This window comes from Clupea harengus, chromosome 20, assembly GCF_900700415.2.
Source record: "Clupea harengus chromosome 20, Ch_v2.0.2, whole genome shotgun sequence".
Taxonomy (NCBI): domain Eukaryota; kingdom Metazoa; phylum Chordata; class Actinopteri; order Clupeiformes; family Clupeidae; genus Clupea; species Clupea harengus.
This window is the reverse complement of record NC_045171.1, coordinates 1,703,005-1,730,504: the sequence shown is the minus strand read 5'-3', so window position 1 is coordinate 1,730,504 and position 27,500 is coordinate 1,703,005. Positions and strand designations below refer to the sequence as shown.

The following is a 27,500-nucleotide window of genomic DNA, read 5'->3' as shown; positions in this document are numbered from 1 at the left end:
CGCATGCAATGTTACCCTTAAGTGTCAAAGAGTGCATATTATCCTTGGAGATATTTGAATCGCTGATGTTGGAAATGTGATTGGCGGATTCAGATAAAGAATTCAAAGGTTCACTGCCCTGAGGATTGCCAATTTGAATATCCCAGGCCTGAACTATCTGTGCGCCTTTGGTTAAACACACACAGACACACAGACTGAGATCAGGTGTGACATGTGACATTATGCTTCATGCTTTCGGCCTTTTTTCTTGCACCTGCTCTACAGTGTGCGTGTGTGTGTGTGTGTGTGTGTGTGTGTGTGTGTGTGTGTGTTCATGTGTATGTGTCTGTGTGTGTGCATGAGTGTGCACGTGTGTCACGAATACCAATTCAATCTCATTTCCAGGATAAACAAGCTTCCATGAATCCTCTACATTAAATTAAACCATGGCTGCCCTCAGTACAAGCGATTTTGGAATGGTCCCCTTTGAAAAAAAAAAAAAAGCCGTTCCCTATTCTTTCACAAAGAATACAGCTTTGTAATATTTTTCCCATTTTTCATATCATATAGCAGGGTTCACTATTCCAAAAATATAAAATACATACAGTTTGGACAATGTTCAATTGTACACCCTGGAAATAGACACATACGTACATACACACACACACACACACACACACACACACACATGGATACACAGACCGTAAAGAGGATTTCGATTGTTGGAAAAGGTAACCAAATGCCAATTGAGACTACAAAGGAGCAGGTGTGTGTGTGTGTGTGTGTGTGTGTGTGTGTGTGTGTGTTAATTGGTACTCTCAGTGAGAAATAGGATTAGATTCACTACAATTGAGAACATTTTAACATCATGGCAATAAAAACAAAGGCATGCTCTTCTGAATGCCCGTCACATGGAGAGAGAGCGCTGCGGAGAAGGGAGCGTAACGCACCACATGTGATCATCACTGACAAAGGAAGACGAAAATCTGCCCAATCCCCCTCCCCTCCAACACACACACACACTGTTCTCTACAAATAAGGCAAAGACAAATAAACCCCCCAAACGCACTCAAATACTCCCTTCCAATCCAGCAGAGTTTAAACAAGGTCACAGTCAACTCTTCTCCCAACCAACCCATCTGTGTGTTTATATGCTACGGGGCCTCGCCTGTTTCTGCTTAAATTCCAAGTCAAACAAAGACTTCTGGGGAGCTGTCTTTGAAGATAAGATTTCAGCTCTCCAAATAAGTATTAAATATATCTGAAATCAGCACACAAATACCACCGGAAATGAGCTGGAATTGGGAACAAGAAGTTCTCACTGAGGTTAATTAGTATGCGAATTAGACTTGATGTAAAGTTAACTCACTTTACGGCCAAAGTTGTGTGTGTGTGTGTTGCTTTGGTGTGTGTGTGTTGCCTTGGTGTGTGTGTGTGTTGCCTTGGTGTGTGTTAAGTTGGCAACTGCATGGTATAGGTTTAGCTGTCCCTCATGGTCCCTTCTTACTTACTCACACAAAGCCCCCAAAACACACACACACACACACACACATACACACACACACACACACACACTGCTGGTTTGGGTTTAATTAGATCAGATGCCCTCTATGCAGAGCCATGACTCATGACCAGGCAGATCACCACACGTCCTTCACCCCGTGCACACCCCTCAGTCCAACACACACGCACACACACACACACACACAGATGCCTCTCGTCACACACATGACTAACACACACACACACACACACACACACAAACAGAAGCCTCTCGTCACACACATGACTAACACACACACAACATACCCACACGAGCCCCGCGACCGCTGTCAGCGGAACACAGCGGAGCATTAGCGGCGTGCGGCGGATAGCTCAGCTCAATAGGCTAATTGAGAGCACAACAGGACTGAGCCTGGGGGTGTGTGTGTGTGTGTGTGTGTGTGTGTGTGTGTGTGTGTGTGTGTGTGTGTGTGTGTGTGTGTGCGTGTGTACAACAGGACTGAGCCTGGGGGCCCCGTGACGCTCCGCCTGCTCTCAGCATTAGCAGATGTGCTAACAGTGGCGTCTGCCACACAGGGGCCTAGGCTCTGTCAAGTCACGCTGTTCTCTATAAACACACACACTCAGATTTTATTCTCCACACAGACACACACACACGCACACACAGTGTTCTGATGCCATCTTAATGACTGGAGTCGCTGCTGGATGACTGGCTCACGACGTCGGCTAAGTATTACTAGGGGGCGGCTGGCACTTATTAGAAACTCAGCCACACTGGGCTCCGTCCGACCGACCCCCTGCTGGCACACCATCAAGGTTGTGGCCTCATCATCGTTATCTGTGGCTCTACTCTGTTCTCCTCGCTGCCAACAGAACCTTCTCCTTCAGTGCGACACAGGGTCAGTGTCCTTAGCCTTTCAGAGGTAGACACATAAACAAACAAACACACACACACACACAGGGCCTTCTGTAGAGGCCAGGGGGTGAAGGTTTGTCAGATATTTTACTGAGTGTATATATGGAGGGCGGTTTGTGGAATTATACGTGGGATGCAATAAGGAATTGTGATGATTGTGGGAATTTCAAGTCAAACCCCACATGTATCCACTCATGCATGTGGAATCTTGGGTCTTTGACAGATCTGTCATCACATATTCCTGACACCTCCTCTTGGTGAGCTGGTCCTCATGCCATGCATATCTGCAGGATAACACCACCATCATACACATCTCAGATCAAGGGGCTACATCACTCATAACCACTGCAGGATAACACCACCATCATACACACCTCATATCAAGGGTCTTCATCACTCATAACCACTGCAGGATAACACCACCATCATACACACCCCAGATCAAGGGTGTACATCACTGCAGGATAACACCACCATCATACACACCCCAGATCAAGGGTCTTCATCACTCATAACCACTGCAGGATAACACCACCATCATACACATCTCAGATCAAGGGGCTACATCACTCATAACCACTGCAGGATAACACCACCATCATACACATCTCAGATCAAGGGTCTTCATCACTCATAACCACTGCAGGATAACACCACCATCATACACATCACAGATCAAGGGTCCACATCTCTCCCCAGCTTGCATGTCCATTCCCACACCTCTCTCTCTGTACATGTGCTGATTACTATTCAAAGACAAACATAAGGACTTCTGGCCAGGGTCACTGCTGAAAGAAACGGCTCTTTGAGAATCTTGCCTGAGGTCTGCATCCTCTGATGGCATGGATGTCTGCTGCCGGAACATAAACATATGAAGGCATTAATGCTTATATGCTCTCAGCATTATACCACTGAATAGTTTATGTGCATGAGTAAGCATATGTGTATGTCTCTCCCTCTCTCTCACGCACCTCCACAGCCTCGGCTGTGTGTGAGAGTGGCCTTAATGTATCTCTGCACCTACAGAGGACAGAGAAGCATCCTAGTGTGTGTATGCGTGTGTATGCGTGTGTATTTGTGTTGTAGTTTTAGAGGGTTCTTTAGGGACATGATTTGCATGGTGAGTGTACAGGACATTTCACACCTGACCAGGTATTGTTTGGCCACATCCTTGCTCTTCCATGCAAGCTGTCAACATCTGGGGCGCGGCAGGGCACGATTCACACACACCTCCTGGCTTTTAGGTAACGTACCGTAGCCATGTGGATGAACAATATGTAAACTCCAATTCTCTAATTCAGACACACACACACACACACACACACACGTAGAGCTTGACTCCATGGCATACAGACATACACAAACCTGAAGTCACAAACAAGTACTCACTTGAGAGAACAAGAGAACATGGAATCCAACAGGACGGGCATGACTAACTCCCCCACCCACCCACTGCAGGACGGGCATGACTAACTCACCCACCCACCCACTGCAGGACGGGCATGACTAACTCCCCCACTGCAGGACGGGCATGACTAACTCCCCCACTGCAGGTCATGGGAGAGACGTGAGCAATCACTCATCTTATTGCTGTGAGCAAGGATGGCCCCAGCATACCAATAACACATGACACTATTTAGTGTCGTACTGGAGGGGATATTAAAATCCTTAGGCCAGCACTTAGATACCCATGTTTACCCCCCTGTCACATTGACTTCAGTCCAGGAGGCATGTCTTCTAAAAACTAGCAGGCCCATTGCCCCTCCACCGCCCTGGTCCCATTGCCCATAAACTGCCCTGGTCCCAGAGACTAGCAGGCCCACTGCCCCTCCACCGCCCTGGTCCCATTGCCCATAAACTGCCCTGGTCCCAGAGACTAGCAGGCCCACTGCCCCTCCACCGCCCTGGTCCCATTGCCCATACACTACCCTGAGACCAGAGACTAGCAGGCCCATTGCCCATACACTACCCCGGGACCAGAGACTAGCAGGCCCAGAGACTAGCAGGCCCAGAGACTAGCAGGCCCATTGCCCCTCCACTGCCCTGGGCCCAGACTCGGGGGGATTCTCCACCATGGTCCCTACTGGTCCAGGTTTCCTACACGGATATCGGAAATAAACAAAGTGACACAAATAGTGAAACAGCAATGCCATCAGGAACATTACTTCTTTGTCAGTTTCACTGAATGAGATGCTTGGGCTCCAAAAGGGGCTGATAGTAAGGTGTGCCATCGCAGACCCACCCTACAAGCACCTGTTATAAACTCTCTATATATGCATATCTCAATTCTAGAATCCATCACGTTCACCAATATACATCTCAGGTGGACCAAATTTATATCCAACACAAGCACACACCAATACAGTTTAACAATCACAGATCACAGATTTATCTCAAAACTTAAGGGGTCATGATAGACCGTTCAAAGTTTGTCCAAAAACAACCATGACTGCTTTGAGCTCCCTGTCGGTTCACACACAGATCCATCTCCTGACTAATGAGCAGTATGTGTGGAGGATCCTTTTGCATTCATCATTACGTAGTCATATTATGAGGTGTTCTTATGACTGAAGTGAAGTGATGTGACATACATACACACACACACACACACACACACACACACACACACACACACAGACAGAGTATCAAAATGGTTGGAAAAGCATTTATTTTCCCCAGCATTTCTTGTCCATCAGCCCTCCTTAGGCCGTTTCGCATCTTTAGGATGACATGGCTACTGATCTCAGGCTGGCAGGTTCAGTGTACTCTCACAGCATCAGAATAGTGGAAGGAAACCTCAAAGTCCTTCTTAAAAGGAGCAATAGCGCCCTCTGCTGGCACTTTATTTATTATTTATTACACCCAGTCCATCCTATCTGCGCCGGCGTTTAGCTTTGCCCCTGCTTAACGAGGAGTCCGGTGGGTAAAGGTTGCGGCCACAGCTGCCGCCAGCCTTCCGCCGTCTGTCCGAGAGGCGACCCATCCATCGGGGGCCCCCCCTCTTCTCTGCAGCGGAGCGAGGGGGAGGAACCCCAGGAGAGTGAGGGGGAGGAAGCCCAGCACCTTTGGAGGACCTGTGGGGTGACACGCAGAACCGGCCCTTCGCCCCTCCTCTTCTCCCTGAGGTGTACTCCTTCGCTCCTCCTCTTCTCCCTGAGGTGTACTCCTTCGCTCGCTCTCTCTTCAGTCGCTTCGTCTCCCGCCGTTCTCGCCGCTTCTCAGGCCAAGTTCGTTTCTGAGCCTTCATCTGCAGCAGGCCTGTGGGGCATCACCATACACAGCTCAGTCACATCACATCACACACACATGCCAATCACCATACACAGCTCAGTGACACACACACATCACACACACATGCCAATCACCATACACAGCTCAGTGACACACACATCACACACACATGCCAATCACCATACACAGCTCAGTCACATCACACACATCACACACACACACATCACACATGCCAATCACCATACACAGCTCAGTGACATCACACACACGCCAATCATGTGTTTCTGAAGCAAATCACCATACACAGCTCAGTCACATCACACACACATCACACCTGCCAATCATGTGTTTCTGAAGCATATGCTGTAGGCGTTCAACATATGCGTCTTGATTATTAAGGCACATATGTGCCGTCTTACACACTCACGTTACACACTCACGCACCTCTGATTGGGCTGAGAGTAGCAGTCTGCCGTGTGAGAGCTTCTTCATCTGTGTCGTAACGACAAACATGTGGAAGACAAGAGACAGGGGCATCTGGCATCCTCTTTTGAAAACACTCCTGAGAGAGAGAGAGAGAGAGAGAGAGAGAGAGAGACAGAGAGAGAGAAATAAATAAATAAATAAATAAAGAGAGACAGAGAGAGAGAAAGAGAGAGAGAGACAGAGAGAGCGAGAGAGAAAGAAAGAAAGAAAGAAAAGAAAGAAACAGAGAGAGAGAGTGCACATGCGGTCAGCAATTGCTATATGAATAACATTTAATAGAAATCATTTTGAATATAGGAGACTTACATGGCCATAGTGTCCTCTCCTGCCACAGTTGTAGCAGGCTGCTGGCCGGCGCCGTCTAACGTCTCTACCTGGTCTTCTAGGGACACCTGGCTGAGTCTGCCAAATGGAGATAAAGCAAGTATAGACATCAACATCACTATCATTATTATGCAGAGAAATATGAGCTTTAAAAATATTCTTCAACAATCTACGACATAATTCCACTCCTGTTCACGCTGCACTGAAACCAGAGTAATTCTTCTATATTTAATTTGTGATTATTATTATATAAATTATTATTATATTATATATTATTAAATACATTATTATTATTTCATTTGTCTCACCGTTAGATGGTACTGCCTCCAGATGTCGGGGCATACCTGGACAGCAGACCAACACATTGATCATTCAATACATACAAATGACCCACTAAAATACAGCAGACCAACACATTGATCATTCAATACATACAAATGACCCACTAAAATACAGCAGACCAACACATTGATCATTCAACACATACACACTAAAATACATAAGGAGCTGAACCTCTTCATATATATAAATATATATAATATTGAATATCTGACCTCCTCTAAGTGTCCTATGAGACCACAGCGTGGGCAGTGTTGACTGCAGCGTGACAGCAGGGCGCATGGAGGTAGAGATCGGTTGGCTTTGTGGGTCATGTTTGCATGGGTGGACGCCGACCTCTGTGACCCCGCCAGGTGCATGTCAGCAGGAAGCCCACACACAGGGCAGTGACGACAGGGGCAGAGAGGCTGGCGATGGCCTTGCTGACCGCACAGTATACAGCAATCACGTCTCTGCAATATGAATCAACACTTATTGTGAAAAACCTGATCTCCCCGAGGTGTTTACCTCCCGATGTACAAACACATTATGGCAAAGGGTGGGCATGCCTTGGCAGCAGGGCAGCTCCGAGCCGGGTGGCCAGTCTTCCGACAGTTGGCGCAGACGGTCCGTGTCCGAGAGAGGAAGTTTGGGAGGAAGATACCAGGCGCCAAGTAATTAAAAGAAGTCGTCATGGCCTGAAAGAGGAAAAGGGTTTGATAACGCACTTTGCACAACTGTATACTGTTCTCAGCCCCCCCGACCCGAAACTCCACCGTCTCACCCACCTTTCTATCTCTATCGGATATCGCCCACAGATCATCATCAGCCTTTTTTTTTTGCCGTTCCTTAGTTGACCCAGTGTCTATCCTCCCAAACTCCAGGTTTAGATGAATGTTACGGTCCCCTTCCATCTCCTTCCCACCAAGCAGCATCCAGTCCTCCAGGTCAACTTCATTGTCCTCCAAATCCGAATGGACCTCCAGGCTTAGGTATGTCTCTGTCTGGAGGCCACAGCTGGTTGAACGGTTCCTGAAGAGACAAGGTGGTCTGTCTAAGGATGTGGGCACTATACACAAGTCTCTTGAGATGGCAGTATCCCTTGCTGCGTCTGCCGGGTGAGAGGCATGGTTGTCCTCTTCCTCTCCCGTTTCCGAACGCGCTGATCCACTGGTACAGTAGTGGAGTTGGCTGTACAGTTCAGACTCCACATCATCGCTCTCTTCATCCTCCTCACTTTCATCGTGGTCGAAATATCTGGCAAACATGCTACCAGCAGCTGAAACGAGGTTATGGACAAGTAAGATTAATATAGTTTAATACATTAATGCAAACCCATTATAAATCGAATCTCACACATCCTTTACAGAATATACAGAAGGAGGGACATATAAAGTACGTTGTTAGCTGGAAAAGACCAGTCAGTTAGCTAGCGGTTTCCAATATACCAAGTCCTTAGTTTGGTAAATATACAACAAAGACAACACCCAGCAACAACAACACTTCTTTCAAATTGCCTAGTTATACTATGATGGCTATTTGGCAGCTCAAATTAAATTGTCTAAATCGCTCTCGACTTCAAATATTTCTGTTGTGACCAGTTATAAAATCAAAACCATTTCACGTTATGTTCTTCAACCTCGACAAGGTTCTTGATTTGTTTCAGAGCTAATATTAGCTAGCCTGGTAGGCTAAACAGTGAAACTATCTAGGTCTTTAACTAAAACATTTACAGTGTTTCGGTTGAGTTAACATTGAAACAACACTAACAGTAACTCGGTTGTACTATAACAAATCCCCTGGATACGAATGGTAGGGTCTAGAAGTACAAATACTTCATTTCAATTCTTCAGCGATATGGAAAGTCACTCACCTCACCGGCATGCTGGTGCCACCCCTAAGCGTACGCGTGCAGAATAGGGCTGACCATAAGTTAACCCGGAGTTGAATGTTTTCTGATCATCGTTGAAGAACGTAGCACCGAATTATCCATACAACTGTTGAGTTTTTAGAGGAATGCATAGAAGTCGATTTGAAAAACTCCATGTAGCGCTCCTTCTACATTTGTAACAACGATGGAAAACGTCATGAAGTCAAGGAAAGATGTGAAGTAGAATTCATAAGATAAACAGTATCTAGGGTACACAGATCCAGCATTGAACAAAATGCTGAAAAGGAACTCCATTGCATATCAGTAATTCAAAGAAAGTGTTTTGCATGTTATATTGTCTCTCATTGTGATTAATGATATTATTAGAATAATAATGAAACATGTAAACACCATATTATATCTACATACCGGTATTTCATAAAGTTTTCAAAATATTTATATTTGTGTCAACTGTAAACACTTGATAAAATGATATACTGTGGAACAACAGTTAACTTCCTTGTGACACATTTTTACCGTCAATGACTAATATAAATGCATTTTAATTGTATTGCTAAATTAAAACATGATTGGTTTAGCAACAAAATATAATTTTCATATAAGTGTGGCCTATGTGGTGGGTTGGCGTTGCTAAGCTCATCCATTATGAGAACTATATGGATCTCCAAGGTGACGTACAGCGGGAGTATCAGGCAATGTCCGGAATGTTCAGAAGCTGTGTAGAACTTCATGAGGCAGCATGAAAACAAAACTATTATGATATGATCAACAAGATGATAAAAATGATTTTTTAAATTAAATTCCCACAACAATAACATTAAACATATTTTCAGAGCATATTTCAAAGATGGAGTACAACATGAAAAATTGAACAATATAATGAAGGTTTCTGTTGATGAAATGTATGCAAATGTTAGGACATCCCATTGTTTGCCAATGTCACTATGGCCATGTGAATCCTTATGAACAGCCTGAGTTTTATTTGATTGAACAATGATGACTTATATCATGTGCATCAACGTGACATCAAGTGTATCCTCAGTGTCTGACACTTATTCAAAGAACACATATTGCTCACCCTGTTTCAAGTTTGGCTTGACGTCAGACAACACAGAATCCAAGGGATAGATATCCACTCCAAGGCCATATTTTGAAGTAAAATTATAGTTTTCTTTGGGGGTTTTTTCACCGACAAGAAAATTAATGTTAAATTTTGTTAGTAGTTGGGTATTTTTAAACTCATTTCACTGAATACATCACCTACTTAACAACAAGTCATCAATATGACATGAGTTTCACATAAGTGCATCCTGTGAGTGTGAAAAGATATGCAAAGAATCCATATTGCTCACCCACCCAGATTTAGAACCTGTCAGATGTGACGTCATCCTCATGCTCCAGGGTGACACACAGTGGTAAATTATGGCATTGGCTGGAACGTTCAGGAACTGCCTGGAACTTCAAGAGGCAGGATATAAAGCTGGGAGAGCTCACTGTGCTGAAGCAGAACTGACAAATCCAAGGCAACGCTAAGAGCAGTAACCACAGCAAGAACTACCAACTCTCAACTCTGAAAATGCTGAGCCTACATGGATTCCAGCCCTCCCTCAGCCCCTATGTGGACTTCTACTGGCCCGTCCGCAGTCTCTGGCCACAGGTCCGACCTCTGGACACTCACAGAGATCTCATGCTGAGAAACATGGAGGATATGAACAGCAGTTTGGAGCTCCTGAAGAATCTTCAGCACCAGATCTTCCAGGAGATTGACCAAATCCCAGCTTCAGGGGAGGTTCATCCACTTCCTTGCAATCTAGAGAAGAAGGGAGATGGTTTTGCTCTAACACTGGACACTAAAGACTTTTCTCCTGAAGAGCTCTCAGTCAAGCAGGTGGGCAACAAGCTACAAGTGAGCGGCAAATCTGAGAAGAAGCATGACGATGGAAAAGGCTCCTACTCCTACAGGGTCCAGGCGTTCAGGAGGGAGTTTGATCTCCCAGACGGGGTGAATCCTGAGGCGGTGACCTGCAGTCTGTCTGATGGAAAGCTTCACATTGAAGCAGCAGGGAAACAGACTCCTGCCATCTCAGAGAGGGTAGTGCCCATCGACTGCAAGACGGCAGAATCGACACAACAGTCTGAGAAGATGACGAAAGAGGACAACACCACAGACACAGAAAAGATCCAACAGTGAACACAGAGTTGAAAATAGACTCTATATTCCTTCTTTATTATTAAAAAAGATGTACTTTTTGAAAGTCATTGTTACTTATTGTGATTCTCTGACACCTAATGTAAGGATTGTTTTTATACGTGGAAAAGAAGACTATATTCCTTCTTGATTAAAAAAGCTGGACTCTTAAAATATTATTCCATTTCTTATTGTGATTTCTTAAGGCGAGATGTAAGAAATCTTTTTAAATGTGAAAAATTCATGTTCATGATGATGTTATTTTTACAGACAAATAAAATATCACTTTACGCAAGAGAATAACTATCATGAATCTTTACTTGTGCATCTTTTCATAGTGAAAGAGTGTGAACAGCCAAACCTAAAATGAATACAATTTCAGAAAACTCACAAGGCCTGAGAGAGGACAAAAACAAAGACAGTTTACATTTTCTGTTTTGAGTAGTTGAGCAATATTGAGACGGAGCACATCGTAACCACAAGTTCAGGATCATTCAATCAAATTCTACAGAAAAACACATTAAGGTTTCAAAGAATAAAATCGATGTCCTCGCTATCAACAGCATAAAGTCAAAGGAAAATATCTCAAGCACGATACTGTACGATAACTGATGTAATAGAAGTTCATTTGTGTTGTTTAGTTCTATTAGCAAAAGGGAAGGAAAATAATTCTCCCTGTTTCAAGTTTGTCTTGACGTCAGAAAACACAGCCATCCAGGGGATAGATATCCACTCCAAGGCCATATTTTGAAGTAAAATTATTGTTTTTTTTTTGTTTTTTGTTTTTAGTTTTTTCACTGACAAGAAAATTAATGTTAAGTTTTGTTAAATCCACATAACCTTACTTTACAACTATTTACATAGCATATGACATTGTTTCATGGAGTCTAATATGAAATAAAATATCATACAATACATTGAACATATCTATTTTGACAAACATAAAAACTTGATGAAATGTATGTATGTGTTGGGAGAGCACAGTTTGCAGATTTCACTATGGCTATGCTTATTGATAGTCTGAGTATTTTTAAACTCATTTCACTGAATACATCACCTACTTCATAACAAGTCATCAACATTACATCAGTTTCACGTAAGTGCATCCTGTGAGTGTGAAAAGATATGCAAAGAATCCATATTGCTCACCCACCCAGATTTAGAACCTGTCAGACAAGAACCTGTCAGATGTGACGTCATCCTCATGCTCCAGGGTGACACACAGTGGTAAATTATGGCATTGGCTGGAACGTTCAGGAACTGCCTGGAACTTCAAGAGGCAGGATATAAAGCTGGGAGAGCTCACTGTGCTGAAGCAGAACAGACAAATCCAAGGCTACGGTAAGAACAGTAACCACAGCAAGAACTACCAACTCTCAACTCTGAAAATGCTGAGCCTACATGGATTCCAGCCCTCCCTCAGCCCCTATGTGGACTTCTACTGGCCCGTCCGCAGTCTCTGGCCACAGGTCCGACCTCTGGACACTCACAGAGATCTCATGCTGAGAAACATGGAGGATATGAACAGCAGTTTGGAGCTCCTGAAGAATCTTCAGCAGCAGATCTTCCAGGAGATTGACCAAATCCCAGCTTCAGGGGAGGTTCATCCACTTCCTTGCAATCTAGAGAAGAAGCGAGATGGTTTTGCTCTAACACTGGACACTAAAGACTTTTCTCCTGAAGAGCTCTCAGTCAAGCAGGTGGGCAACAAGCTACAAGTGAGCGGCAAATCTGAGAAGAATCATGGCGATGGAAAAGGCTCCTACTCCTACAGGGTCCAGGCGTTCAGGAGGGAGTTTGATCTCCCAGACGGGGTGAATCCTGAGGCGGTGACCTGCAGTCTGTCTGATGGAAAGCTTCACATTGAAGCAGCAGGGAAACAGACTCCTGCCATCTCAGAGAGGGTAGTGCCCATCGACTGCAAGACGGCAGAATCGACACAAGAGTCTGAGAAGATGACGAAAGAGGACAACACCACAGATGCAGAAAAGATCCAACAGTGAACACAATGTTGAAAATAGACTCTATATTCTTTTCTTATTATTAAAAAATATGTACTTTTTGAAAGTTATTAAGTTACTTATTGTGATTCTATGACGCCAAATGTAACGATTGTTTTTATATGTGGAAAAGAAGACTATATTCCTTCTTGATTAAAAAAGCTGGACTCTTAAAATGTTATTCTATTTCTTATTGTGATTTCTTAAGGCGAGATGTAATGCAATTTATGTTAAAATGTTGTTGTTTTTTACAGACAAATAAAATTATATCACTTTACGCAAGAGAATGAACCTGTTTTTAATTAATAACCATCATGAATCTGTACTTGTGCGTCTGTTCATAGTGAAAGAGTGTGAACAGCAAAACCTAAAATGAATACAATTTCAGAAAAATCACAAGGCCTGAGAGAGGACAAAAACAAAGACAGTTTACATTTTCTGTTTTGAGTAATTGAGCAATATTGAGACGGAGCACATCGTAACTACAAGTTCAGGATCATTCAATGTAATTCTACAGAAAAACACATGAAGGACTTACAGAATTAAATCGATGTCCACGCTAACAACGGCATAAATTCAAAGGAAAATCTCTGAATCATGAAACTGTACGGTAACTGATGTAATAGAAGTTCATTAGTGTTGTTTATTTCTCTTAGCAAAGGGGAAGGAAAATAATTCTCCCTGTTTAAAGTTTGGTTTGACGTCAGAAATCACATCCATCCGAGGGATAGATATCCACTCCAAGGGAGAATTTTGGAAAAAAAAATATTTATTTTAATTTGTTCTTTACATCAACAAGAGAGTTAATGTTAAGTTTTGTTAAATCCACATAACCTAATTTAACAACTATTGAAATAGCATATTATATTGTTTCATGGAGTACAAAATGAACGAACATATCAGTGTGCGTATAGCAATACGTTGAACATATCTATTTTGACAAACATAAACACTTGATGAAATGTATGTATGTGTTGGGAGAGCACAGTTTGCAGATTTCACTATGGCTATGCTTATTGATAGCCTGAGTATTTTTAAACTCATTTCACTGAATACATCACCTACTTAACAACGAGTCATCAATATGACATCAATTTCACGTAAGTCTATCTTCTGAGTGTGAAAAGATATGCAAAGAATCCATATTGCTCACCCACCCAGATTTAGAACCTGTCAGACAAGAACCTGTCAGATGTGACGTCATCCTCATGCTCCAGGGTGACACACAGTGGTAAATTGTGGCATTGGCTGGAACGTTCAGGAACTGCCTGGAACTTCAAGAGGCAGGATATAAAGCTGGGAGAGCTCACTGTGCTGAAGCAGAACAGACAAATCCAAGGCTACGGTAAGAGCAGTAACCACAGCAAGAACTACCAACTCTCAACTCTGAAAATGCTGAGCCTACATGGATTCCAGCCCTCCCTCAGCCAGGACTTCTACTGGCCCGTCCGCAGTCTCTGGCCACAGGTCCCACCTCTGGACACTCACAGAGATCTCATGCTGAGAAACATGGAGGATATGAAGAGCGGTTTGGAGCTCCTGCAGAATCTTCAGCACCAGATCTTCCAGGAGATTGACCAAATCCCATCTTCAGGGGAGGTTCATCCACTTCTTGGCAGTCTAGAGAAGAAGGGAGATGGTTTTGCTCTAACACTGGACACTAAAGACTTTTCTCCTGAAGAGCTCTCAGTCAAGCAGGTGGGCAACAAGCTACAAGTGAGCGGCAAATCTGAGAAGAAGCATGACGATGGAAAAGGCTCCTACTCCTACAGGGTCCAGGCGTTCAGGAGGGAGTTTGATCTCCCAGACGGGGTGAATCCTGAGGCGGTGACCTGCAGTCTGTCTGATGGAAAGCTTCACATTGAAGCAGCAGGGAAACAGACTCCTGCCATCTCAGAGAGGGTAGTGCCCATCAACTGCAAGACGGCAGAATCGACACAACAGTCTGAGAAGATGACGAAAGAGGACAACACCACAGACACAGAAAAGATCCAACAGTGAACACAATGTTGAAAAAAAGACTATATTCCTTCTTTATTATTAAAAAAGATGTACTTTTTGAAAGTTATTACTTATTGTGATTCTATGACGCCAAATGTAACGATTGTTTTGATATGTGGAAAAGAAGACTATATTCCTTCTTGATTAAAAAAGCTGGACTCTTAAAATGTTATTCCATTTCTTATTGTGATTTCTTAAGGCGATATGTAACAAATCTTTTTCAATTCATCAATTCATGTTCATGATGGTTTTTTTTACAGAAAAATAAAATTATATCACTTAACGCATGAAAATGAACCTGTTTTTAATGAATAACCATCATGACTCTTTACTTGTGTGTCTGTTCATAGTGAAAGAGTGTGAACAGCAAAACCTAAAGTGAATACAATTTCAGAAAAATCACAAGGCCTGACAGAGGACAAAAACTTTTTTAATGTAAATAATTCATGTGCAAGATGATTTTTTAAAGACTAATAAAGTATAACAGTTAATGCAAGATAATTTCAATTAATTTCAATTCCAGTTTTATAACGGCAAAACAATAAAATTGTCTTAAGACGCTTTCCAGAGCTCAGGGCCTGAACCCTGAGAATGAACATGTTTGTACTGAACAACTACCACGGCGCTTTACACTTGGAAATGGACGACGCTCCTTCTGTTTTAGGGTCTGTGCATTCAGAGCTCCTTCTGTTCTAGGGTCTAGGCATTCAGAGCTCCTTCGGTTCTAGGGTCTACTCTAGGGTCTAGGCATTCAGAGCTCCTACTGTTCTAGGGTCTACTCTATGGTCTAGGCATTCAGAGCTCCTTCGGTTCTAGGGTCTACTCTAGGGTCTAGGCATTCAGAGCTCCTACTGTTCTACGGTCTAGGCATTCAGAGCTCCTTCGGTTCTAGGGTCTACTCTAGGGTCTAGGCATTCAGAGCTCCTACTGTTCTACGGTCTAGGCATTCAGAGCTCCTTCGGTTCTAGGGTCTACTCTAGGGTCTAGGCATTCAGAGCTCCTTCTGTTCTAGGGTCTAGGCATTCAGAGCTCCTACTGTTCTACGGTCTAGGCATTCAGAGCTCCTTCGGTTCTAGGGTCTACTCTAGGGTCTAGGCATTCAGAGCTCCTTCTGTTCTACGGTCTAGGCATTCAGAGCTCCTTCGGTTCTAGGTTCTAGGCATTCAGAGTGGAGTTTAATCTTCCAGGGCTGAATCCTGAGACTCTGACATACAGTCTGTCTAATGGAGGTCTTCAAGACAGCAACATTACTGATGACTGAATCACCTCTTATTGCAAGTCCATAGATACAAATCTAATTATTAAGTGCACATAATTATTGTGCAATGTCTCATTTTATAACCACATTAACTCTATTATAGAAGTAATAGACATAGTTCCTTACATATAAGATTCAAAGTTTTGGATGGAGGGCCCAAAAAGAAAAAGTTGGGCTTCAAACAATGTCCAGCCCTGATATGCAACAAACAAAAAATGATTGGTCTCACCCAAAAAACTCCTCCTCTCTTGCAAAAAAAGGTAAAAAAATCTAAGTATCGTACATTCCAATGATTCCCCCAAATAGGAAAAACTGGAGGATTTCCGTAACGAGCCTGTGGCCAGTTCACGGTGTACATCCTCTCCAGGACAAGTGGGAACTATATGTGGTTTTATGTCTCCTTCACGTGACCATAAGCCATGACAATTAATGTATAGATGATACCAAAACTAGTTCCAAACAAAAACATCCCTCAGAAAGTAGTCAATTCTTCTATTCCCCAAAAAACTTGGCCTTCACAGAATGCAAGTCGTCTTTGGAGTAAGTACCAGCACACACACACACACACACACACACACACACACACACACACACACACACACACACACACACACACACACACACACACACACACACACACACACACACACAGACACAGACACAGACACAGACACAGACACAGTGGGAGGATGTTTGGAGAGGAGAAAGAAAGGGCAATTGGATCCCTGTCTGTCTTTTAAATGTTTCTCCCATAAGAGTTGCACAAAAGGCACTGGTTAGATTTAAACTGATAGATTTAAACTGGTTAGATTTAAACTGATAGAACAAAACTGTCTTTCCCAGCAGCATTATGACCTTAACCATTAATGAACTGGTTCATCTGACTCCACAGTCCATCCTACTCTTAAGAGGGCACAAGAGGATAATGAATCATACTTCCTGGTTTCTGTTCTCCCTAATCATTTCTGAACATCAGAACGCTCGTAATAAATACTGTTATCGATGCAACTCCACAAATGTAGACAACAATGTTAAAGGACTGGTTTCTGTTTTCCCTAATCATTTCTGAACATCAGAACGCTCGTAATAAATACTGTTATCGATGCAACTCCACAAATGTAGACAGCAATGTTAAAGGACTGGATCAGGAGCCCACAAACCAAACAAAAAAGCTCCCAAATACTCACAAACACAAGTCTAACCAACTCAAACACCAACCACACACACTGGTAAACCAGCCATAGGAGAGAGGAGATGAGCCACCACACACACATGAACACACACTCCACCAGCAGCCAGAGCCATCGTACAGGGGCCAGGAGAAGGAACAGAAGTCCTGGAGGGTCAGCTGCCTGAAACTGAAAGTACATTGTAAAGTAAGAGACGTAAACAAACTATTTCTGCACACATCTCCTTGAGATTTCATTGTATTTTAAAGTGTCTTATATCCATAAAATCCATTATTATTTATTATTATTATGTTGCAACTATTAAATGTACAGGGAACTATACTAATACAAATACATTCTCACGGCATAGCCTACATGTGAAAAGGGCAGACACATTTGAGAAGAGAAGGGGGGGGGGGGGGGGATCACCTGGTCTGCATGTTCAGGTTGAGACGAGTCTGACAAAGACTGAGAGTCTTGAGGGATCTGGTCTGTGTTTTGTAGCCGCAACAAAGCTGTGCAGATGGAGGATTTAAATAGGGTTTCATTCTTTAAAGTATTTAACAGAATAATATGAGTTTAACTGAATTTTTACAACATATCTCCAATTGTACAAGATTGATTTAAATGTAGTGAAATCTAAAGCAAAGACAAAACAAAAGTCAGAGAGAGAGAGAGAGAGAGAGAGAGAGAGAGAGAGAGAGAGAGAGGGAGGAAGACACTCACAGAACACAGAAATGAACAGCAGCAGTAAAATGACTAGAAGAGTCCCATAATAGTCTTGTCTTCCTGGCTGCACTCCTGCTGTTAAAGGTTGGCGTATGTTCTAGTAAAGTAAACACAACATTAACAAGCTGGATAATCACCGTTGTATAAAAAACTATTTCACAATAGTCTACCTGTTTCATAAACAGTTGTAGATGCATTGGTGACCATTATGGTGCGTTCGAGACAACTCGGAACTCCAACTCGACTTGAAATTTCGGTTCCGACTTTGAAGTCGGGGTGGATTTAATTGGCCCGAGTTTGCAATGACTCGAATTTTTTCGATTTCCGAGTTGTCTGGGACGCAGCATAGGCCTACACTTCTAATGAGTTGACACGATAGCCATCTAATGTGACAAAAAATAGTCCGAAGGTTTATAGACTGGTCTTCGTTCATCGTACTACGCACCAGGGTATTTCCATTTTGTCGATATGCTTCTACAATATTCTGGAGTCTGAAGTTTCTCACAATCTCTCTTCTATCTGGACAGGTTCTTCGACAGTCTGGGCAGTTAAATGATTGCCGACTCCATAGCTGATCTATACACTGAAGACAGAAACTGTGTCCACAAGGATATTGGTGAGGTTCGGTTAAAAGATCCAAACATATGTTACAAGTCAATTCCAACTCAATATCAGCCATAACCACGAAGTTAAGGGAAATGCGAAGAGAGAGCTGTAACACGTAATCCAATCGAAAACGAAACTAGGTGAATGAATCGGCGCATGTGGGTTTCTGTCATGACTGCGCCTGAAATAAACGCAGGGGCTGGCTCCCGTTCAAGAGTTCAAGATTCTACTCATCTGACGTACATCTATGGTGGAAACAGATCATGTTGTGGCCATAGAATGTAGAATATGTGTTGTGCCCCGTTTAAAGTTATGCTCCTATATGGTTAGAGGTATGGATGTTATAGTAGGCCTATGCAGCTAAGAAGTAGGGGGATATTGGCGCCATCAACTAAAATGGTAAACAAAAGCATCGTAGGCCTACCCTTCTCTTGCTGTTGTGAACAGGTGTGGGCTGTAGGATAATTAAGCCTAGGTGGCTCTGTTTTTAAGAGCAAAATAATTAGCCAAATAGTTTACAATTCTGTTTATACATGTATACTGAGAGAGATTCCTGTCAGAACTGAAGTCTTATGATTCGTATATATATATAACTTATTATTCTGCTGTTAAATTATACTATATCTACGTGTTGGTTTACAGAGAATCAAGTGAAAGACCGCCACGAAGCAATAGGTTTGAATACAGTTGAGTTTACTGAGTTTCAAGAGATGTACAAATACAGTCTTAGGTGAGTTCACGAAGAGCTCTGTCACCCACGACTGGAGAATGTATTCTGCCATTCACATACGCAATTCAATCTTTTAACCCCTCAGTCGCGACAATGTTGCTTAATCATGGATCCCCTGGGGAGCTTTAACTAACTAACTCTTTAACAATGGGGCCTTAGTTTGAGAACCTTGTTTCTCACAGTTCGGCTGTTATTCTTATCTTGTCCGTGTCCCATGGTGTTCTTTCTGACCTAAAAAGTTGTAATTTACGGCCACTGTCACTGCTGGCCCTTGCTGGCCCTGTCAATGTCACACCAGCAGCGACACCTCAGGGTCATAGGCCTCTTTCCTTAGCACGGTGAAGTTAGTTATTTATCTGTTTACTGTTTTGAGCTAAATTGCTTGACATGAACTTCAACTGAACTGATTGTTGATGACTAAACATTGGTGACATCAATTAACTTGATTTTCTCTTACACTACTCATATGTTTCTTAGAATTAGAAGTAGGGTTAAGCAGATATCTGTGTGTTCCTGAGAGTGCCATTTCTATCTGTGTGCGTCTGTGCTTCTCAGTGATGTTTTGGTTATGTGTCGAAGGCCGTACGGTCACTCTGACTCCTGAGTGTAATCCAAGCACTGTGATGAACATCCCCTCTCCTGTCAGACCTAGGATACTTAAACTGAGCTCTGTGATGAACACCCCCCTCTCCTGTCAGACCTAGGATACTTAAACTGAGCTCTGTGATGAACACACACACACCCCCTCTCCTGTCAGACCTAGGATACTTAAACTGAGTTCTGTGATTAACACCCTCTCTCCTGTCAGACCTGGAATACTTCAACTGAGCCTCTCTCTGTTCTAGTCAGAGAAGTTGGTGAATCTGGGTGAAGCCATGCTCTCTCCCTTGATGTGAAGCCATGCTCTCTCTCTCCTGATGTGAAGCCATGCTCTCTCTCCCCTGATGTGAAGCCATGCTCTCTCTCCTGATGTGAAGCCATGCTCTCTCTCCCTTGAAGGGCATCACGGTAAATAAAACCTTGTTCCTGATGTTTCTACCATTGCCTGACTGAGTTCTCCATTTCTGTGATATAACATGACTACCAATAGTCCACAGTAGATCTGTACACAATAAAACCTCACTAAGTCATTAACATTATCTCTCATTTGATTTGACATGGGATATGATGGTAAAGTTCTACTCTAAAGAAGTAATTAATTTAATCTACATCCAGAGGTAGATTGATGGCATCCAGAGTGATCGTCAAGCGCAGGCAGACTATTACAGCCCTGCCAATATTCCAGGTGAATGACCAAATCCCAGCTACAGGGGAGGCTCATCCACTTCCTTACAATCTAGAGAAGAAGGGAGAGGGTTTTGCTCTTGTAGGTGTAGTCCCACCATAGACTACATTATCCACAATTCTCTTATCACCTTAACTTCTTATCTACATTTCATTGGGACAGCATTGGTTGCAACAAGGTTGTAAAAGTGACAAATTTTTCCCTTTAAAGCAGCGCTGAAATCAAACTTCTTTCACTCTCGCGGTGGTTTTACAACAGTGAACTCCATTCATAAAAGAGATCCCTCACTGCAGAACAAAAACAAAGGACAACGCAACCACGACTCGTATCGAACTTTTGGCCAAAGTTACGAATATACTTGGACTTGTTTAATTGCAACCTAAGTTAATTACTGTTTGTTACTTTTAATAAATTGTTTATTTAGACTTAAACAATTGACTTGCCTGTTATTGTTCCAATATTCACTGAAAGCGAATTTTATGAGACTGATTGAATTAAACTGATACAACAACCCCGTTTCACCTACACTATAACACTATACACTAAGGATACTGCGCTCTTCTAGTGAACGTCGTTTGGCACTGCCGTCTGCGCAAGTACGGCAGTCCAGACTATTCTCATTTGTAGTTCCACGTTGGTGGAATGAACTACCTAGCACGACCAGAGCAGGGGCGTCCCTCTCTACCTTTAAGAAGCTTTTGAAGACCCAACTCTTCAGAGAGCACTTCCCGTCCTAACTGGCACTTCGACTTATATTTCTTATGTAAAGTAGTTTTTATTGTTACACCAGGTTCTATTGCTCGTAGCTTGACTGTTCTCTCCCTTGTACGTCGCTTTGGAGAAAAGCGTCTGCTAAATGACTAAATGTAAATGTAAAGACTTTTCTCCTGAAGAGCTCACAGTCAAGCAGGTGGGCAACAAGCTACAAGTGAGCGGCAAATCTGAGAAGAAGCATGACGATGGAAAAGGCTCCTACTCCTACAGGGTCCAGGCGTTCAGGAGGGAGTTTGATCTCCCAGACGGGGTGAATCCTGAGGCGGTGACCTGCAGTCTGTCTGATGGAAAGCTTCACATTGAAGCCGCAGGAAAACAGACTCCTGCCATCTCGGAGAGGGTAGTGCCCATCAACTGCAAGACGGCAGAATCGACACAAGAGTCTGAGAAGATGATGAAAGAGGACAATGACACAGACACAGAAATGATCCAGTAAACAGTAAAAATGATGTATGACTCTTTATTCCATTTTCACTATTAAAGAAGCTGGACTTTTAAAATGTTATTAATTTTCTAATTGTGATTCTATTTTAATGTAAATCATTCATGTGCAAGAGGATTTTTTAAAGACAAATAGTATAACAGTTAATGCTGTAGGTGAAATTTGTACCAGTCTCACATAGGAGTACCAGACTATGTAGGTACCTTACCCTGTGAGCAGGAGCCGGGTGAAAGTGGGTGCAATTGTGTGTAAATTGTGATGCCGTCTTCGAGAGGGCCACCAAGACACATTGGTACTATCATACAATTGGATAGGCATCAACCATTCACCACAAAGGCAGAAAATAATTAAGTTGAACACCTAGGGGGCGCCACACAAAGTGTAGTGTCCTCCACAGTGGTCAAAATAAAGATAGTCTCATTAAATATATCAGTCTCATAAAATATATTAAACTATCAATTTGGAACTCTGATTAATTAAATTAATAACTACATTAATTAATAAATAAATAATTAATTAATTAATAAAAAAAAACGAAATTATTAAATTAATAACTACAACCAAAGTTACCTTATAAATAGCAAGGTTGAAGGTCATTGGAGCAACATTAAATAGACCAGCGTATATAATCAAAGTATTTATTTACACAATGATAGGAAATAACACACAGTATGTAATCTAGCTAAATTTAACTAATTAATTGAAGGAGTATAGTATGTGTAAGAGAGAGGGACTGTGTGTAAGCTTGTGGGCTCGGGGTTGCGCTGTTAGGAGCGCGCCAGAAAGAATGTGTGTGTGTTTCTTTGTTCGATCACCGCGGTTCCGCGTGCATGTGTGTGCACGTTCGCGAACATACATGTGATGTGGAAAAGGACGAGCCTATGTGCAGCGCGAAGTTCGAGTGTTCCCTTCGCGTGTGTGATTATATGTAATTGTGATTATATGTAATTGTGTGTGATAACTATGCCATGTTAGAAGAGGGAAATGGTTAGTGATGCATGCAAGACCCTATGTGTCTGAGAAGCGATCCTAACAATAACCATTATATTTACATTTAGTAAACGCTTTTATCCAAAGCGACTTACAAGGAAATTGCATGTATACATCAGGAGCAGTTAGGGGTTCAGTGTCTTGCTCAAGGACACTTACTCAATTGGTAAGGAGGAGTGGGGAATCGTACTAGCAGCCTTCCGATTACTAAACGACTCCGCTACTCCCTGTACCACTGTCGCCCTTTAGATGGTGTGGCGAAGCCAACTACCAACTAACCATGAAAATATATAAACAGTTATGTTCGGTCAACAAAACCGATGAAATACATGAACAATGGCAAATGTGAATAGTCCTATGCTTAGCCAGGTTGTGAATAGCTAGGATAGCTAAATGCCCAGTTATGTAGGAGTTACCAGTCCTTTGGAAAAAGAATCGTGTTGGCGGATCCAACATTTATGAGGCAGAGAAGAGATGAAGATGTCCGTAGATAGATGAAGATGTCCGTAGATGGAGAAAGTTGTCCTTGCTGTGATGTTTTTGTTTCACTGCAGTTTAGGTCGGAGGATTTGATTGCTCATTCAGATGCAGGTCTCTGCGATTTCTGTTGTCGTGCTTTGTTCCCGTTGCAGGGTTAGCTAGCAGGTCTGTTATTAGCTGCTTGCGTTAAACTTACTTCGTCTACGTTAGCGGTCCGTGTTTGGCTAAGATCTGTCGTAGGCAATTGTTTGCCGTAGACAAAAGTGAGAGTTTTGTCTGTTCTCTTTCGTGCGAGAGAACAAAGAGAGTAGGTCTACACCCTTGGAGGTGGACGAACGAACGAGAGAGTGAGGTGAGAGAGAAGAGGTGTATGCCGGGCATCGCCGGAGGAGAGAGAGAACGCAACATCTGTAGATACGTGGCTTTTGTTCAAACTCAAGGAGCATGGTTAAAGTGGCATCTAGTTACAGTTTTAACTTTACGTTTTTGGCTTTACGTAGGTTTCCTGATTAAACCATACGCAATTATCTGATTAAAGTCAAACACACCATGGACGAATTCCAGGTGTACCTAAGAGAATATAAAACTGTGGGGGGCACTGTGGCGCAAGCCGATAAGCCCCGCATTTAGGGGCTTCATTGCCCGCGGGGACACAGGTTCAAGTCTGGCCTGATGTCGTTTCCTGGTCCTCTCCCCACCTCTTCTCTGCCTCGCTTCCTGTCATAACACTTCATTGTCCTGTCCAAATAAAGGCATTACAAAAAAAAATATATATATATATATATTAAAAAAGAATATAAAATGGCCTAAAAAATGTTAACAAAAAAAAATTGTATCGATGTAGCTCCACACATGTAGACAAAAAGGTTGGACAAAAACGACGATATGTAGAAATGTGTCCGAAAAGGATTGGATCAGGAAACTACAAACAAAACAAGGCAGCTCCCAATAACACACAAACTCACACACCCACAACACACACATTTGAACCAGCCAAAAGTAAGCATAGATGAGCCACCACACACGCATGAACACGTCCTCCACCAGCGGCCAGAGCCATCGTAGAGGGGCCAGGAGAAGGAACAGAGGCCCTGGAGAGTCAGCTGCCTGAAACTGAAAGTGCATTGTAAAAAAAGACACGTAAACAGAAAATGTCTGTCTGCACATGTCTCCTTGAGATTTCATTGTATTTTAAAGTGTCTTATATACATACAATCCATTATTATTTATTATTATTATGTTGCAACTATTAAATGTACAGGGAAATATACTAATACAAATACATTCTCACGACATAGCCTACATGTGAAAAGGGCAGACACATTTGTGAAGAGAAGGGGGGGGGGGGGGGGGGGGGGGTTTGGGAAGATCACCTGGTCTGCATGTTCAGGTTGAGACGAGTCTGACAAAGACTGAGAATCTTGAGGGATCTGGTCTGTGTTTAGTAGCCGTAACAAAGCTGTGCAGATGGAGGATTTAAAAAGGTTTCCATTCTTTAAAGTATTTAACAGAATAATATGAGTTTAACTGGATTTTTACAACATATCTCCAATTGTAGTTGATTTAAATGTAGTGAAATCTAAAATAAAGACAAAACAAAAGTCAGAGAGAGCGAGAGAGAGAGAGAGAGGAAGACACTTACCGAACACGGAAATGAACAGCAGCAGTAAAATGACTAGAAGAGCCCCATAATAGTGTTGTCTTCCTGGCTGCACTCCTGCTGTTAAAGGTTGGCGTAGTAAAATAAAAACAACATTAACATTAAAGAGTTCACTCAACTGGACAATCACCGTTGTATAAAAAACTATTTCATAATAGTCTAACTGTTGATAAACAGTTGTAGATTCATTGATGACCATTATGGTGCGTTGGAGACAACTCGGAACTCGACTAGAAATTTAGTTCCGACTCTGAAGTCGGGGTAGATTTAATTGGCCCGAGTTTACAACGACTCAGATTTTCAATACCGAATTCCGAGTTGTCTGGGACGCCGCATAGGCCTACACTTCCAATGAGTTGAAACGATAGTCATCTAATGTGACAAAAAATAAACTAGTCCGAAGGTTAGACTGGTCTTCGTTCATCGTACTACGCACCAGGGTATTTCCACTTTGTCGATATGCTTCTACAATGTTCTGGAGTCTGAAGTTTCTCACAATCTCTCTTATATCTCGACAGGTTCTTAGACATTCTGGCCAGTTAAATGTTTGTCGATTCCTTAGCTGATGTACACTGAAGACTGTGTCCAGAAGGATATTGGTGAGGTTCGGTTAAAAGATCCAAACATATATTACAAGTCAATGCCGACTATCAGCCATAAACAAGAAGCTAAAAAAAATTGTAATAAAGAAGAAAAAGCTAAATCAATGCGGCGTTTCGCTATTCCAATGTGTTAAGTGAAAAGAAAGACAGCTGTAACAAACTAATCCAATCGAAAGCTAAACTAGGTCGAACCGATGCATGAAGACACTGTGGGTCTGTTCGAAACCCTTAAAAATGCTGTCTAACGAGGTATCTCACTGGACAGTAACGCATTAAGGACGGTTCGAAATCATTTTCTGTTCCTGTTATTTTGTTATGACTGCGCCTGAAATTGACGCAGAGGGGTGCTCCTACTCAGGAGTGAAGATTCTACTCATATGACGTACAAGTAGTAGGCCTATGCAGCTTAGAAGTAGGGGGATATTGGCGTCATAAACTAAAATGGCAAAGAAATGCATTGTAGGCCTACCCTTTCTTGCTCTAAGTAAACAAGTGTGGGCTATAGGACCATTAAGCCTAGGTGGCTCTGTCTTTAAAGCATGTTTAGAGAAAAATAATTTCAGTTCAGAATTCTGTTTATGCACATATATACTGAGAGAGATTCCTGTCAGAAGTCTTATGATTTGTATAAATGAATGACTTATTATTCTACTCATATGCTTTCATGTTTCTTAGAATTATAAGTGGGGTTAAGCAGATATCTGTGTGTTCCTGAATGTGTTATATGTGTTATATGTTATAATGTATTATATTCGGGAGAAGTTGGTGAATTTATGTGAAGCCATGCTCTCTCTCCCTTGATGTGAAGCCATGCTCTCTCTCCCTTGATGTGAAGCCATGCTCTCTCTCCCTTGATGTGAAGCCATGCTCTCTCTCTCTCTCCCTTGATGTGAAGCCATGCTCTCTCTCCCCTGATGTGAAGCCATGCTCTCTCTCCCCTGATGTGAAGCCATGCTCTCTCTCTCTCTCCCCTGATGTGAAGCCATGCTCTCTCTCCCTTGAAGGGCATCACGGTAAATAAAACCTTGTTCCTGATGTTTCTACCATTGCCTGACTGAGTTCTCCATTTCTGTGATATAAAATGACTACCAATAGTCCACAGTAGATCTGTACACAATAAAACCTCAGTAAGCCATTCACATTATCTCTCATTTAATTTGACATGGGATATGATGGTAAAGTTCTACTCTAAAGAAGTAATTAATTTAATCTACATCCAGATGTAGATTGATGGCATCCAGAGTGATCGTCAAGCGCAGGCAGACTATTACAGCACTGCCAATATTCCAGGAGAATGATCAAATCCCAGCTTCAGGGGAGGCTCATCCACTTCCTTACAATCTAGAGAAGAAGGGAGATGGTTTTGCTCTAACACTGGACACTAAAGACTTTTCTCCTGAAGAGCTCTCAGTCAAGCAGGTGGGCAACAAGCTACAAGTGAGCGGCAAATCTGAGAAGAAGCATGACGATGGAAAAGGCTCCTACTCCTGTGGGTTTTAATAACCTGTAAACAGTAACTGAGCAGTACATTCGTATCTTGATAAAAAAAAGTGACGGTACAAAGGTATCATCCTAAGCCGGGAACTTGCAAGGCTGGTACTTTGGCCCTCATAGACACTTCCTCATACAGCCCAGTGTGTGTGTGTGTGTGTGTGTGCAATTCAATCAGGGAAGAAAGGCGTGCGCTAAAGACGAACAAGAACATATCTGGAGTCCAAAGAGCAAACATTACAGCAAATCAATTCAAGCGAGAGAGAAAGGAGCGCTAAGGAACGCTCACAGAGCCAGTCTAAGGAGCTCAGTCAGAATGGCATCCAGAGGGGTCATCAAGCGCAGGGCGACTATTACAGACCTGCCACTGTACTTCAGTGGCCAAATACAGAAGAAATACACAGGAGAGGGGGTGAGTTAACACTGAGGATCACGCTGATCTGTCTT

At 42.6% G+C, this 27,500-nt stretch overlaps 5 protein-coding genes and 1 long non-coding RNA gene across 8 annotated transcripts in view; 4 read left to right on the top strand and 2 right to left on the bottom strand.

Moving 5' to 3' along the window:
• Positions 1 to 5,043: 5,043 nt before the first annotated feature.
• On the bottom strand, positions 5,044 to 8,749 carry LOC105912391 (zinc finger CCHC domain-containing protein 7-like). 3 transcript variants are annotated; one of them, XM_031557948.2, is made up of 8 exons: positions 8,631 to 8,749; positions 7,546 to 8,036; positions 7,327 to 7,455; positions 6,994 to 7,230; positions 6,748 to 6,783; positions 6,422 to 6,517; positions 6,074 to 6,191; positions 5,044 to 5,656 (listed from the first exon to the last, which is right to left on the bottom strand). In XM_031557948.2, the coding sequence occupies exons 2-8, from the start codon at positions 8,023 to 8,025 to the stop codon at positions 5,271 to 5,273; spliced, it is 1,482 nt and encodes a 493-aa protein (XP_031413808.1). In that variant the 5' UTR covers positions 8,026 to 8,036; positions 8,631 to 8,749; the 3' UTR covers positions 5,044 to 5,270. The 3 variants fall into 3 exon arrangements, with proteins under 3 accessions (XP_031413808.1, XP_012696805.2, XP_031413809.1); XM_012841351.3 differs by having other exon boundaries at positions 8,636 to 8,726; XM_031557949.2 differs by lacking the exon at positions 8,631 to 8,749 and adding an exon at positions 8,528 to 8,600.
• A 1,394-nt stretch (positions 8,750 to 10,143) lies between these two features.
• On the top strand, positions 10,144 to 10,849 carry LOC105912402 (heat shock protein 30-like). Its single transcript, XM_012841362.2, has one exon. The coding sequence runs from the start codon at positions 10,225 to 10,227 to the stop codon at positions 10,837 to 10,839; it is 615 nt and encodes a 204-aa protein (XP_012696816.2). The 5' UTR covers positions 10,144 to 10,224; the 3' UTR covers positions 10,840 to 10,849.
• A 584-nt stretch (positions 10,850 to 11,433) lies between these two features.
• On the top strand, positions 11,434 to 13,012 carry LOC116225239 (heat shock protein 30-like). Its single transcript, XM_031587428.2, has one exon. The coding sequence runs from the start codon at positions 12,225 to 12,227 to the stop codon at positions 12,837 to 12,839; it is 615 nt and encodes a 204-aa protein (XP_031443288.1). The 5' UTR covers positions 11,434 to 12,224; the 3' UTR covers positions 12,840 to 13,012.
• Positions 13,013 to 14,213: 1,201 nt separating this feature from the next.
• Positions 14,214 to 14,847, top strand: LOC105912413 (heat shock protein 30-like). The gene has a single exon (XM_012841372.3). It carries the CDS (start codon positions 14,229 to 14,231, stop codon positions 14,835 to 14,837), a length of 609 nt encoding a protein of 202 aa, XP_012696826.2. The 5' UTR covers positions 14,214 to 14,228; the 3' UTR covers positions 14,838 to 14,847.
• Positions 14,848 to 16,744: 1,897 nt separating this feature from the next.
• On the bottom strand, positions 16,745 to 18,929 carry LOC105912422. The gene is made up of 4 exons (XR_001162892.3): positions 18,439 to 18,929; positions 17,991 to 18,090; positions 17,694 to 17,779; positions 16,745 to 17,453 (listed from the first exon to the last, which is right to left on the bottom strand). It is a non-coding gene; the product is annotated as an uncharacterized LOC105912422 (long non-coding RNA).
• Positions 18,930 to 27,215: 8,286 nt separating this feature from the next.
• Positions 27,216 to 27,500, top strand: part of LOC105910972 (signal-transducing adaptor protein 1) — a 6,764-nt gene continuing 6,479 nt past the window's right edge. Inside the window, exon 1 of the mRNA XM_031558108.2 lies at positions 27,216 to 27,465. Coding sequence (XP_031413968.1) covers positions 27,370 to 27,465 — 96 coding nt within the window. The 5' untranslated portion in view covers positions 27,216 to 27,369. The remainder of the gene's footprint in view (positions 27,466 to 27,500) is intronic.